The following is a 13920-nucleotide window of genomic DNA, read 5'->3' on the forward strand; positions in this document are numbered from 1 at the left end:
AGACTTCACTTTCTGCTTCCTGAAGCAGCAAGGCTGAGACAGTAAGAAGCCCCTGCAGAAGTTCTTTTGGAGGGCTCTCGCTCCCCTCTCACCTGCTGCAGCTGTTTAATGCTGCTGTTGTTGCCCATCTTCTCCAGATGGGCTTTGAAAGCCTGGATGCTGGCAGCGCCGTCGGAGAAGCGGCGAACAGGGGAGAAGCGCTCGGTGGGGAGGTGCAGAGTGTTGGAGTCCTTGTAAATAGAACTGAACAGAGGAGGAAGGGCATCAGTGAGGCCAGCTGCAAACCAAACTGCTGCAGACACCCAATTCCCACCAGCCAAGCAAAGTCCTGCTGCCCACTTGCCCAGAATAAACCATGGTTTAGCTCAAGAAACCAAGTGCCAGCAGCACTGTGCAGTGCAGAGGATTACCCTCGGTGCCTGGGAACATCAATGGGGTTCAGTGTGGGAGGCAACTCAGCCACACACCAGATTCCAGCTGGGCAGCAACTCCTTGTCCATCCCTACAGATCCACCTATCCCTCAGCTGGAAAAGGCTTACAGAAACCACTCAGTATCCTGCAGCTCTCAAAATCACCATTCAGTGCCCCCTTCCTGGGCCTTCCAGGTCCCCAGGGCTCCTGACTACATCCAGTGCCTGGGGAAGATGGGGACAAACATGGAGGAAGGAGCCTGCCCTGCTCTGCAGCCCCCCGGAGGAAGGAGGCTGGCAGCTGTGCTTAGAGATCAAGCAGGAGGGTGGCTCTGCATTAATCAAGCTGCCAGTTCACAGCAGGGGCTCCCAGTTGCCTGGATGCCTGGCACTGGGCGGTCAGGAGGGGCACATTTGGAAAGCAGACACAGTCAGTATCGAGGCAACTGTGCCCAGGGCACCACAAGCACTTTCCCTTCACAAGGAGGTTTCTCCACCATCAGAGGGAGCCAGATCTTTTTCAGGAGCTGTTTCCTCCCAAAGCTGTAGCTCCCCACTCCTGAAGTGAAGCCCCCAGCTGCTGCCCACTGCGAGGTGCAGCTGGTACTGTCCTTTGTCACCGTGTGCCTTACAGCACCCAGCCCCAGCCTTCTCTGCCTGCCCCAATGGTTTCTATGGCTTGGGTTTTTCTACAACCCCCAAACAATGCTCACAGTGCAGGTTCCAAGAGCAGCCTTTGTCTGTGAGGAGGTCATGGGGACCTGCTCTTCACAACACCCCTGACCTGCAGGCACTGAGCCCAACAGGAACCCAGCAGGAACGCAGCTGGCTGTACACTGGGGTGGTCCTGGAGCAGGTTATTGCCATGGCTGCTCTGAGCACAGCCCTGCATTGCAGCCTGCCTCAACAAGTGAAGCAGTTTCTCCTGGAGCAGCTCTCTCTTATCAGAAGGTGGCTGATGCTGGAGTGCTTCCAGCAGGCTGGGTTCAGCTCTTGTTACCCTGCCTGCCTTGGCAGCACCTCCTGCAGTTTTGATAGCTTGCAAACAGCTTCCTTCCAAGGACAGAGCTGTGCCCCTGCCTCCTGATGCCTCCCACCCATTTCCTTTCCTGGGGATGGGATGGAAAGCAGAAGCTACAGACAAAACTGTGCTGAGGTCCCCAAACCCAGGTGGCCATGGCAGAAAGGCATCACACAGCTGTTGTACTCCAGTCCTGCTGCAGACACTGCCTCATGGTGACCAGACCCAGGTGCTACACATGGAAATGGGTTAGAATCTGCTAAGTGCTGCAACAAAACCCAGCTGCCAGCCAGCAGCTGAGCTCTATTGATGTGATGACACAACCCTGCCAAGGGTTTCTGTGCCATGTGTGCCTTGGACACAGTGTGGAGCACTGTATTTAGGCCATGGTCAGATGCAGTTCCCCTGATTTCACTACAAAACCTGAGGCAGGCTCACTGCCTCATTGTGCCACTGAGGGTGCAACAAGCAGATACCACCCTGTGCATGACACAGCAGTGTGGCCTCTGGATTCCAGAGCCAAGAGGCAGAGGTGACACCAGGGTGTTCACAGGGTACCTGTGCTTCAGCCAACTGGGAACACAGCAGCTCCTGCACTGCCTGAGTGACCCAGAGCTTACCTGGAGGGCTGGAAGCAGTCCTGACAGCAGGACACAGCACACACTGCTTGTTTGGCAAGCTGCACTCCTCCTCCTCCTCCTCTCAAGCTTTTCTGTGACCCTAGAAATCTTTCCCCTCCTGCTCCTCCCATCCCCCAGGCACCTCTGAGGAGTAACTGCAGGGGCCAGAGGAGCTTATCTCGGTTTCTCCGGAGTTCCAGCGTGGCACCAGCGCTGTCTCGGTCTGCTCAGAGTTCACCTGTCTCTGCTGATTACATCAGTGCTCAGCTCAGCAGGTAGCTGGCTCCAACAAAAAGCACTTTGTCAAGCCTGCCAGTGTGAGCTGGCTGAGAGGGGCAACAGCAGCAGCAGTCCAGGCTGGGAGGTGCCTGCTTTGCCAGCAGTGACACCAGCAGGCAGCAGCTCTGAGCTCTGCTGCTTTGCACTCCAAGCACAGGTTTTCAGCTCCCTCCATGGCATCAGCATCTCTGGTTTGCTGTTGTGCCCAGGGCCCCTGTCAAACCAACAGCTCTCTCCATCAGCACAGCCCCAGGCACACACTGCCAGGGTGTTTAGATCCCACCTGCACTGCTTCCCTTCACCCCAGACACCGGGACTCTCTGCCCAGCCCAGCTTCCCTTCCCCACATGGTTGCCAGCAGAGGTTCAGATCAGAATGACTCTTGAGGAGCTCTGCAAGGAGACTCTGCAGTCAGAACACACAACTCTGGTGCAGGACTAGAAGCTCTGCTATAATTGACTCTTGGTGCTGCAGTTTTCTGCCTGCATCTACTTCCCAAAATGTTCTGTAGAAAACCTGCTGCCTGCTGCTAGCCTGACCCCTACCAGCACAACAGAGAGAAGCCTTCTTCTGAAGTGAGCAGTTTGCTCCCAAGCCTTGTGAGCAGGGAGATGGTTTGTGCTGGACCACAAAGGGTGACAGAGGCCTGGACCAAGATGCCCAGCAAGGTTGTGGAGTCTCCTTCTCTGGAGAGATTCCAAACCCACCCGGACACAATCCTGGGCAACCTGCTGTGGGTGACCCTGCTTCAGCAAGGGGGTTGGACAAGATGATCATCAGAGGTCTCTTCCAAATCCTAACAACCTGTGATCCTCAGAGGTCCCTTCCACACCCCACCATGCTGGAATTCTGTGATTCTGTGATGGCAAATCACCTCCATCCTCAGCAAAAGGCCTGGAGCAGAGCTGGCTGCTTCCTGCCCCTGGATTTGTAGGTGCAGAGCCCAGGCCAGTGCAGAGCTATCGTGTCCCAGTAGTCAGAAACTCTCTGCTCTGTGGGCCTGCTCTTTGTCCTCCTTCCTCCTCCTCACCCTCCCTGCCAAGGGGGTGTCCTCAGTGCTGCACTCCAGGTGGCATCTGAGCAGTGTCCTGGCGCGGAGCTGCCCGAGCGGCCGGTGCCGTTACTCACCGGTGCTGATCGGGGACCAGGTGTGGAGCCCAAGCCCGGGGTCGGAAGGACTGCTGTCCTAGCTGCCTCTGCAAGTCTGGAGGGATTTCAGCTGTAGGGTTGGTCATTGCCAGAGTGTGCCTTTTTGACCTATTTGCCAAGTATCTGCAACAAGCAGGAGCACATTTGATAAGAGACCGATGGGAGCACTCCACAAGCAGGGAGCGTTAGAGCATCCAGAGGACACGGGACGGAAGAATGCTTGCTGCAGTGTTTGGACAGGCTGCCCAGGCCCAGCTCCTCACTGGGGCTCCAGTGCCTAGGAGACAAGGGCAGCTCCAGCTGCTTTGTGCTGCTGCCAGCCTCAGAAGGAAAGAGCAGCTGTTTGCTCTTCCCAGCAGGAAAGCCCCTTCCTCTCCAGGGGAACTCCGCTGTTCCCCTTCGGGAACACCTGGGTGACTTCCTGCCCTCCAGGTGGGCTCACTCCACTGCAGTAGGTCTGCCTTCCCCTCCCAAGGCCCCACTGAGCCACGGGGAAGTCCTCTGCATGCATGGGGCCAAGAGGGGTGACAGATCACCCTATGAGAGCTGGCCAGGCAATGGGCACAGAGCTGAGCTGCTGCTCAGCTGCAGCCTTCCAGGGTGGCCTCCGAGCTTCAGACCAGCCCTGGGATACCCCAGGCTGAGCCATCAGCAGTGGCCAACTTGTCAGAGCAGTGAAGGGTGCAGGGAGGCCACCCCAGCAGAGCCTCAGTTGGGTGAGCAGAGGCCAAGGAGCAGGAGCAGGGCTGGTGGCCAGCCCGGGTCAAGTGCGCCACCTAGTCCCTGCTGTGCTCCCCGGGGAGCCTGAAGCCACCCAGCCAGGGCACAAACCAGTCAGGGAAAGCCAGCAGCAAGTGTCCCCTTCCCTGCAGCCAGAGCCACCAGTGCTAAGGCAGAGCTTGCCTCTTACACCAGTTTAGCACCCTCTGCGCTGGGACTAAGTAAGGGTCTGCAGCTCTCTGGCAAACCCTCTAAGGACCAGGGGAGTGTGGAGGCCAAAACTGGGAGCCTCTGCTCGGGAAGGATGCGACACGGGGACACAGCTCTGAGAGCCTGCCCTGAGTTGCCAGATCCTGCTGAGGCCAGCTGGGAGCCCGGGCCCAGAAGAGATAAGGAAGGAAGGGAGGGCTCACCCAGGCTGCCCTGGCCCCTGTGGGGTGCTGGTGCTCACCCGCTCAAGGCCGGGCAGGATGAACGCCCACTGATGAACTCAGCTCCTCCTAGGCCTGTAAACCAGCAGCAGCCAGGCAGCTGTGGTAACAGTGACAAAGATCACCTGGCCAAGGACATGGGGGCCACCAACAGGGCCTCCTCACTTTGGCTCTTTTCCCCTGCTAAGCCTCCCCAGCACTGGTGAAGCACAGAAGAGCAGCAAGCCACAGAGTCGTTGCCTCCTCCAGCCCCAGGCTCTCTTTGCTAACTACTGCAGCAGCTCAAGCAGAAGGCAGCAAGCTCAGAGGAAGATGAAGAGCACTCAGTGTGGTGGGGACTTGCCAAAGTCTGTGCCATTAGCTGGTTAAGAATCGTTTGATGCAGACAGGAGAAGGTTTCCCAAAGAGCATTGAAAGCTGTAGTTTGCTAAGATCATTTGATTCCAGCCCTCCAGGGAACAATCCAATCAGCAGCTCCAGCAGTGCTTCAGCTGCAGGGAAGTTCCCCAAAGCTCCCAGGAGCTGCGACTGCTCCCTGCAACAGAGCAGAGCCTACACTCTGCTGTCAAGGTCAGATTAAGGAGGACAAGAACTGGTGGTTGCACACAGAGTGTTCAGAGCAGTGTCCTGAGAAGCTAAATATTTGCATCTGTCCCTGGTGTTGCTGCTGTTTACCCTTCCCTGGTGACTGCTGGAGTGTTGCAATGTAAGGGGGTGGAGAGCGACTGAACACACGATGGGGCTTTTCTGGGCCATCTGGTGGAAGAAGAACATGTGGCAGGAGAGGACTAAGGGCAGCAGTGTGGAGAGCAGCAAGGTGACCTGTGGGGTCCAAGGAGATTTGCCTTTCTGGGGGGTCTGAACATTCATTGCCCTGGCTGGCAGCTGACAAAACGCTGCACAGGGCTCCCAGAGCGCTTCCAGCTGAGCTGACACTGCAGAGACTCAGCCCAGAGCCCAGGTCTGAGAAGGCCATGCAGAGGACACACAAAGTGCTCAGTGTCAGCTCCAAGGCAGGGCTGGGAGCGAGCTCTGGGATGTGTCCTGAACTGGGGCAGGCAGCAGGAGCCTCAGCACACTCTGCACAGTCTGTCACTGCACACACCCACTGCTCAAATCCCCCTCTGGAGCACCGAGAGCAGAAGAGCTGCCAAAGGCTCTGCAGCACCCCCTCCACCCACCCCACTGCCTCTCTGCCTGCAGCCAACCCCCAGTATGAATCCTGCTCCCCAGTGTGAATCCTCCTCCCCAGTGCACCCTTGAGGAAACAGCACCTTCCTGGAGCTGGTGGCCTCAACAAACTTTGGGGATCCAGAAAGCTTTTTGAGTTGGAGGTTAGAGGCAGGAGCACTCTGTACCCACAGCCACCACAGGTTAGCAGAGAGGAAACTATGAAGAAGCTACTGAGGCAATGTTAGCAAGGACACAGTTAGGGCTCTGCTGGGCTGGGAAAGGACAGGCACAGCCTCCCTGCTTCCCAGCATCTGCTTGGAGCAAAGAGAACTTTCCAGCCCAATACCTGACAACCCTTTCCTCCCTGGAGCAGACTATTTCAGGCCTACTGCTAAAATCAGAAGCTAGAGGTACCCAAATCTCCAGTGAGCTCACTTTGTTGAAGGCATCAGAGTTGGATGTTTACTGCATGTTTTGATACCAAAGCTGCATGGACACCCAAGGCCACAGAGCAGAGCTCCCCACCTCTGCTGCTCAGCAGGGAGGTTAGTGTGGGCTGCATGCTGGTGCACACCAAGCAAAGGAATTCAGCAGAGTTCCTGGAGAGCCTGCTGCTCAGTTAGCTAACATCTGATGGGGATTCCAGCTTGGGAAGCACCTGGGAGTGTTAGAGGAGTAATTGCCTACAGTAACCAACACCCACAAACCATCGAGCCCTCGCTGTGATCCACGCTGCAGCCTGTGGGGAGGCTGCTCCTGTGTTAATTCAGCTGTGGAACACCACAGGGTGAGCCTCTTGGAGGCAGCAAGGGCAAATGTGAACAGACTGGGAGTTACCTCTGCACAGCTTCCTGATCTGGCTCCCCATCAGAGCTCTCCTCATCCACAGGGGTGACAGCTGGGACAGCCTGCAGAGAGAAGAGAAGGCACAGGCTCCAGAGAGCAGTGTGCATGGTCCCCTCTGTGCAGCAGGCCCCTGAGCACAGCAGCTCTCTCCCAGGGGAGCCGAGCAGGGGAGCCCTCAGGAGCAAGCTGACAGCTGGAGGAGTCACCTCTGCCTGCAGAAGATGTTTCTAAGCAGGCCTCCAGTCCTCCTCTTCCCTCCTGCTACTTACTGGAGTCATGGTGACGAGCGGGGAGGGTCCCCGCGGCCGCTTCAGCAGCTGCTGTGCATGCAGCTGGATGTTGGCGCCGCCGTCCGATGCCCTCCGGCCCAGGGGGCCCATGCCATTCAGCAGCTGCAGCGTGGGGGGCTGCAGCAGGGACTGCTCCTGGGGGGCACAGAGCTGTTACCAACCCTGCACCAGACCCTCCAGCACCCCAGCTCCAAGGGCACCAACCCAGAGACAGGGAAACATCATCAGCAGCTCCCAGCAAGAGATGGGGAACATCACCAACACCCTCAGAGCTGGTGAGCAGGAGCAGACACAGAGAGTGGCAGTGCCCAGAGCACAGCTGGGGCAGTACCTTGTACTCCAGCTGCCCTGTGGGCTGCAGGTTCTGCCGAGGCAGCACATTGTGCATGAAGTTCACATTGGGGGTCACCTGCAGGAAGGGAGCCTGAGGAGTGACCCGGGCGAAGCCAGGCAGCAGCTTCTGCAGGTCTTCCATGACTTCAGTCCTGTGTGATCACAGTGACAGAATTAGCAATGGTGTGAAGAGAACCCCCCAGGGGCCCAATGCACCCAAATTCCCTCTCACTGCTCTGGGCATGGCCACAGAGAGCAGCCAAGCCACCTTCTGGGGCTTTCATTTGGCCCTTTCTCACCTCCAAGCTGAGATCTGCCAGAACTGGGCCATGCCAGCAGTGAAGCTTGGCTGAGGAGTGGCACACGAGTGGCCACCCCCATGACTTGCAGAGAGGAAGGAGGAAAGCACCTCATCCTCAGCTGAAATCCTGAGCAAGGGCAGCCCTGGGACTGGGCCACCTGAAGGAACACTTTTGCTAAAGGGACCTCTTCAGCCTCTTTCTGCACTTAGCAAACCTCAGCTTTGCAGACCTACTGCCCATGCAGCACGGCACCAAAGCTGTGCCATCTCAGCAGCACCAGAGCTGTGTTCTAGGAGGAACTCCTGAGGTGCCCTTAGCCCTCCTGCAGGCAGGCAGAGCCTGATACCAACCGTGGGTCAGCCACTCCAACTGTGTGCCTCCTCATGGAGAGGTAGCGGACCAGAGCTTCAGGTGAAGGCTCTTCCCCTTCATCACTGTCCAGGTTCATTGTTCCATCAGTCTGGGCAGGAAGAACAGCAGAGATGTTCAAATACATCATAAGGGTCAAGGGAGAGGCTCTGATGCCAGGCCAGGGCCATGGAGGGCTGTACCTCACCTCCACAATCTGGTTTTCAGGGTTGATGAGCTGGACCTGTGGCACGTTGATGCTCATGGTATTGCCTGTCTGCTCTGTCTGCTGGGCACAGAGAGCACAGTCAGAGGTGAAGCTGCCACCTCTCACAACCCCTCTACAAACCAGTGCCCAGACCAAAGCATGGGAGAACAGGGAGGTCACCCTGGGGCCACTCCTAACGCTTAAGGAGTTGCCTCCTTTCCTCACCTCCCTCCTGCTCAGGCAGGGTCAGCAGCTCTTCTGCTTCCCTCTCAGAGCAAACCCTCACTTCTCAGCCAGCAGCACAGAGTGAAGAGGAGGCACTGCACAGCAGTCCAGCTGCCACCCACTCACCCTCATGCTGCCCTCTCCTGTGCCACTAAAAGCCAACACAAGGCTTGGCCTGCAGGGCACCTGCTGAACCCACAGCCCGTGAACAAACCGCTCCTCATCTCAGCACCCCCAGACTGCTCAGCTGAGCAGCATTTTGACCATCTTGATGGGCTGGGGACATGCAGAGCCAGCTGCTGGCCTTCCAGGGCTGGAGGAGCAGCACCGGAGCAGGGAGGCAGGGCACACCTGGATGCCAGCAGAGGCGGGGAATGCGATGGCGCGGGGGATGCTGGGCGAGGAGGCGATGCGCAGGTTCTTGTGGCGCCGCAGGCGGTCGCAGAGCAGACTGTAGATGGCGCTGTAGTGGTCGTAGGCGTCGGCCCGCAGCGACTGCAAGGGAAGAGCAGCAGTGGTCACCTCCTGCCAAGCACCAAAACGTACTCCACGCTGTGCTGAGGTCACTCAGCTGCCAGCAGTGATAAACAACAGGAAGGGTAGGGGTTGGAAGGGATCTCTGGAGATCGAGTCCAAACCCCCCCCCTGCCAGAGTAGGTCACACAGGAATGCATCCAGACAGGGCTTGAAAGTCTCCAGAGACAGAGACTTCAACAACTCTCTGGGCAGCCTGCTCCATGGCTCTACCACCCTCAAGGTGAAGAAGCTCCTCCTCATGTTTAGAAGGAACTTCCTATGTTCAATCTGATGCCCATTACCCCTTGTCTTGTCACTGGGCATCACTGAGAAGAGTCTGACCCCACGTTCCTGACACCACTCCTTGGCATTTGTAAGCATTCACAAGACCTCACCTCAGCCTCCTCTTCTCCAGCCTAACCAGCCTCAGCTCTCAGCCTCTCCTCACATCAGAGCTGTTCCAGTCCCCTCAGCACCTCAGTGACCCTGTGCTAGACTCTCTACAGCAGTTTTCTCCTTCTTCAACCGGACAGAGTGCTGCAGGTGAGGCCTCACCAGGGCAGGGTAGAGGGGCAGGAGAACCTCCCTCAAAGCATGGTTTGGTAGCATAACAATGGAGGCCATTTGATGCCAGGTGGGAAGAGGCAGGCCACGAGTGGCAGCTGCAGAGCCTCACCTGAACTGTGCGCTCCTTGTCCAGCCCCATGTCCGCCATGGCCAGCAGCACCTCCTCGTTGAGGGGCTCCAGCTGCCTCTCAGTCTTCAGGTGCTGGCACTCAGCTATCAGCTGCAAGGGCACAGACACAGGCTCAGTGCTGACGTCCCCAGGGGCACTCCCTGAGTCACGGAGCAGCAGCTGTGGGCATGAGCTGGCAGCGTGGCACAGCCAGCCAGGATCCGGTGCCTTGGGTGCTCGATGCCAAGGGGAAAGACAACACTTCCAGATGAGGAGTGATGGGGAAAGCAAGACCAGGACATGGAGAGTGGAGAGGCAGTGCTTGGAATCACAGAATGCTAGGGGTTGGAAGGGACCTCCAGAGATCATCCAGTCCCCCCGTGCCAGAGCAGAGGCACCCAGAACACATCCAGGTGGAGCTTGAAAGTCTCCAGAGAAGGAGACTCCACAACCTCCCTGGGCAGCCTGCTCCAATGCTCCAGCATCTTCACACCAAAGAAGTTTCTCCTCATGTTCAGGTGGAACTTCCTGGGTTCCAGCTTGTACCCCCTGCCCCTTGTCCTTTCACTGGGCACCACCAGACAGAGCCTGGCCCCTTCCTCTTGCCCCCCACTCTCACCCCCCTGCTTCTCACCCTGTCGAACTCGGCGTCAGCCTCGCCCAGCTTCATCCACTTGTGTTTGCAGATCTGCTCCATGGACAGCCTCTTGCTGGGGTCCAGGACCAGCATGTGGCGGATCAGGTGCTCACATTCTGTGCAGGAAGAGAGGGGCTGTGGACCTGCAGTGCTGCCACCTCGCACCCTGGCGCTGCCCAGCTTGCCCTCTGACTTCCCTGGGCTAGGAAGGAAGGAAGCCACTTGGGCCAGCCCCTGCCTTGTGCTGCCTGCCAGAGCCCCTGGGTGGCACACTGTCACCTGGTCACTCCCCACCAGGGCTGCCTCTCGGAGTCTGGAGGGCAAAGCATCCTCTGGACATTCCCCACCCAAGTGGCTCCCTGTGGGTGCGTGTCCCATGGTGCCACCTGTGCGCTGCCACCAGCACAGAATCATGGAATTGTTTGGGCTGGACAAGCCCTCAAAGATTCTTCAGTTCAACCATCAACCCAACACCACCATGGCCACCAAACCCTGTCCCCAGGTGCCATGGCCACAGGTTTCTTCATCCCTGAAGGGATGGGGACTCCACCACCTCCCTGGGAAGCCTGTGCCAGTCCCTGACCACATCGTGGCCAACGCTTTGCTCTGGTTTGCAGAGCTGAGCTTTTCCATCAGTGCACTTCTAAATCCTAAGCTGGGATCTCAATGGATGTCACAAACCCCTGCCCAGCAGCTCAGCCCCTTGGCACACCACCCCCCACCAGCTGCTGTAGCCTAGCATGGGTGGTCCCTGAGCCCTTACCTGTGGACATGAAGAAGGGGATGCGGAACTTGCCGCTGAGCACCCTGGCACGCAGGTTCTGCAGTGTGCTCCCGTCAAAGGGCAGAGCTCCACACACCAGCACGTACAGCACCACCCCCAGGCTCTGTGGGCAGAGGGCACAGGGTCAGCTGCCAGCAGCAGAGCCCCTGTCTGGCCACCAGGAGAGCCCCAGCCCGGCCATCACCATACATCCCCAGCCTGGCTCCCATCGGGAGAGCCCCAGCCCGGCCGTGGCAGTACAGCCCCAGCAAACCTCCTTCAAAGACAACAGCATAGAAAAAGCAAATCCCATCAGAAGGAGCCTCCTTAGCATCTCAGTTCCAGGCCAGCTTAATGGCTCCTTCCAACTTCAAGCCTCACTGGAGTCATAGAATGGTTTGGGTTGGAAAAGGACCTTGAAGATCTCATCCAGTTCCACCCCCCTGCCACAGGCAGGGACACCTTCCAGTAGCCCAGGCTGCTCAAGGCCTCATCCAGCCTATCAGGGGCTTTGCTCCAGGACTGAGGATTCAGGGAGCAAAGCCAAAGCAAAGAGAGCAAGAAGTGGACCAGAGGAAGAGAGAAAGAGGCTGATCACCTACCCAGATGTCAACCTTGGGCCCGTCGTACTCCTTCCCCTCGAAGAGCTCGGGGGCAGCGTAGGGAGGGCTCCCACACCAGGTTTTCAGCAGCTGGCCAGGTGTGAAGATGTTACTGAAGCCAAAATCTGGAAGAAGAAGGAGAACCCATTAGAGGAACAGGATTCACTCCAAACAGTGCTGAAGTCATTTGCCGAGCATAGTGAAGCCAGGTACAAGCCCATGGCTGATCACAGAGCCACAAGCCAGAACCAAGGGCATGAAGGAGGTCAGAAGAGCAATGCTGAAGCCACCTGGATGGTGACCTCTGCACTGAGACACAAAAGACCAAACACTGCCAGCAGCACATCCACTTGTAGAGGGTAACACAGTCCCTGCTGCCAAACCACACCACTCCAGCCTGCTTCAGCCTGGGTTTTGGCCTTGGTCACAGAGGGCTTCCCAACCTTTGCTCTTTGCTTTCCAGTGAGGTGAAGCCCGTGCTGGAGCGAGCACACCAGGATCAGTCAGAGCTGCTTTGCTGCCGGCCAGCTGGACAGTGTGGAACTGTCTACCTCACACTCAAGAAATGCCACATCAGTCCGGTGAGTTCACTGCCAACCTTCAGCTCCTCTGAGGCCCAGTTTCACAGCCCCACCGTGGCCACCAGAGCAAGGACAGGATGCAGACAAAGGACATTTTGCTTCCCCAGAAAGCACTCCAAGAGCTGGAGCCTGGTTATGGTGGGCAGCTCTGCAGAGCACCTCACACCTCACCAACAGCAAACAACAAAGCTCTTAACCCTCAGGCAGGCACCCCCCAGCTAACCTGGGTGTTAATGGCATTCCCTGCTCATTAACCTGCCACCCTCTGGCACAGGCACTGGGCAGGGAGAAGAACCCCAAGTCTGGACCTGAGAGAGGAAAGCTTCTCCTTACTGTAAGAGCAAACCTTGGCTGCTGCTTTTTCACCTGAAGAAAAGCAAATCCAGAGACACAGAGAGGCATCTCCATGCCCTGTGAAGGTGTCTTTTGAGGCAGGCTCTGCCAGGAGAGGCAGTGCCACCAAGGTGAGCTGCAAACTGTGCTTGTGCCAGAACAGTGCCAGCAGGAGGGAGAGTGACACTAATGTGCACGGACGGGGACCCAGGGCAGCGAGGACATTTGGCATGGCACTGGCACCAGCAGCAGACCCTCACAGCAGGCTCGTGGGAGCAGTGCTGGGAAAAAAACAAGGAGGGCCAGAAACACTCAACCTGCAAATTCTAACCTAAAAGCATCGTGGCAGAGGCAGGAGGTGCAATGCAGAGAGCAGAGCTCCTGTGAAGAGGCTGAGACTGACCCTGGCACTGGTCAGAGCCACAGGGTGCCTGGGGTAGGGGCAGTGCCCACAGCTCTGTGCAGGAGCCACCAAACACCCTAGCAGCACTGCACAGACAATCCACTACCTGGTGGGGCCCTGCTCCTGCCTGTTGTTGCTGCTTCCCTCCCAAGATTGTCCATGACCTAATTCCAGGTGATTCTTCTCTGCTCTCCTCCTTCAAAGAGCTCCTGCAGAAGTCAGCAGAGCACCCAGCAGAGCTCAGCATGGCTCCTGCTAGCTCAGCTCCAGGGGGGCACAGCTGATCTCCTCCTTCCCAGGGGCAAGACTCTCAGTGCAGAGATGGTTTCATGCCTGTGAAGAACACCCAGCGCAGCATGTTCCTGGGGAAACACCTGCAGCACAGACATGGCTGCTCCAACCCTGCCTCAAAGCAGAGCACAGGGAGGGTAAAAGCTCTTTAAAGGCAGTGCAGCATCAAAAGCAGGCAGCTAAGCACCCTTTGGGTCTGCACTGCTGGAAATGAAGTCAACTGAAGTTCCAAAACAGCAGAGCAGTCAGCCTTTGGAGGACTATTCCAGGGGAGCAGTGCACAGCTGAGGAGGGACTTCGGACAAGGGCTGGGAGTGACAGGACGAGGGACAATGGCTTTGGGCTGGGAGAGGGGAGAGTGAGAGTGGAGATGAGGAAGAAATTGTTGAGAGTGAGGGTGGGGAGACACTGGAGCAGGATGCCCAGGGAGGCTGTGGATGTCCCCTCCCTGGAGGGGTTCAAGGCCAGGCTGGATGAGGCCTTGAGCAAGCTGGGCTGGTGGGAGGTGTCCCTGCCCATGGCAGGGGGTTGGAACTGGATGGTCTCTAAGGACCCTTCCAACCCAACCCATTCCATGCTTCTCTGATCCTCTCCATCCTGTGCAGCAGGGCTCTGAGCCTTTCTGGGAGGTCTGGTGTGAGGAGATCAGCTGCTGTCACTTCTTGCCCTTGCAAGAATGGAGGAGCTGGTGTCAGGCTGTAACAGATGAGTTACAGAGACAAAACTTAATGGCTGGAAAATCCTATACCATAAATCAGCTTT

General features: G+C 57.4%; 1 protein-coding gene across 4 annotated transcripts in view; it reads right to left on the reverse strand.

Annotated features, from left to right (window-relative positions):
* SIK3 (SIK family kinase 3) overlaps nucleotides 1–13920 on the reverse strand; it is a 62017-nt gene that overhangs the window by 11166 nt on the left and 36931 nt on the right. Inside the window, exons 5-16 of one of the 4 annotated variants that reach the window (XM_054395710.1) lie at nucleotides 11551–11675; nucleotides 10949–11072; nucleotides 10183–10301; nucleotides 9549–9659; nucleotides 8708–8851; nucleotides 8132–8209; nucleotides 7926–8035; nucleotides 7272–7425; nucleotides 6920–7075; nucleotides 6642–6712; nucleotides 3460–3603; nucleotides 93–243 (exon numbers count right to left, since the gene is read on the reverse strand). In XM_054395710.1, the coding sequence (XP_054251685.1) occupies nucleotides 93–243; nucleotides 3460–3603; nucleotides 6642–6712; nucleotides 6920–7075; nucleotides 7272–7425; nucleotides 7926–8035; nucleotides 8132–8209; nucleotides 8708–8851; nucleotides 9549–9659; nucleotides 10183–10301; nucleotides 10949–11072; nucleotides 11551–11675 (1487 nt within the window). Of the gene's footprint in view, nucleotides 1–92; nucleotides 244–3459; nucleotides 3604–6641; nucleotides 6713–6919; nucleotides 7076–7271; nucleotides 7426–7925; nucleotides 8036–8131; nucleotides 8213–8707; nucleotides 8852–9548; nucleotides 9660–10182; nucleotides 10302–10948; nucleotides 11073–11550; nucleotides 11676–13920 lie in introns of all 4 variants that reach the window. The other 3 variants (XM_054395708.1, XM_054395711.1, XM_054395707.1) reach the window with 3 other exon arrangements.

This window comes from Indicator indicator, chromosome 34 (assembly GCF_027791375.1).
Source record: "Indicator indicator isolate 239-I01 chromosome 34, UM_Iind_1.1, whole genome shotgun sequence".
NCBI lineage: Eukaryota > Metazoa > Chordata > Aves > Piciformes > Indicatoridae > Indicator > Indicator indicator.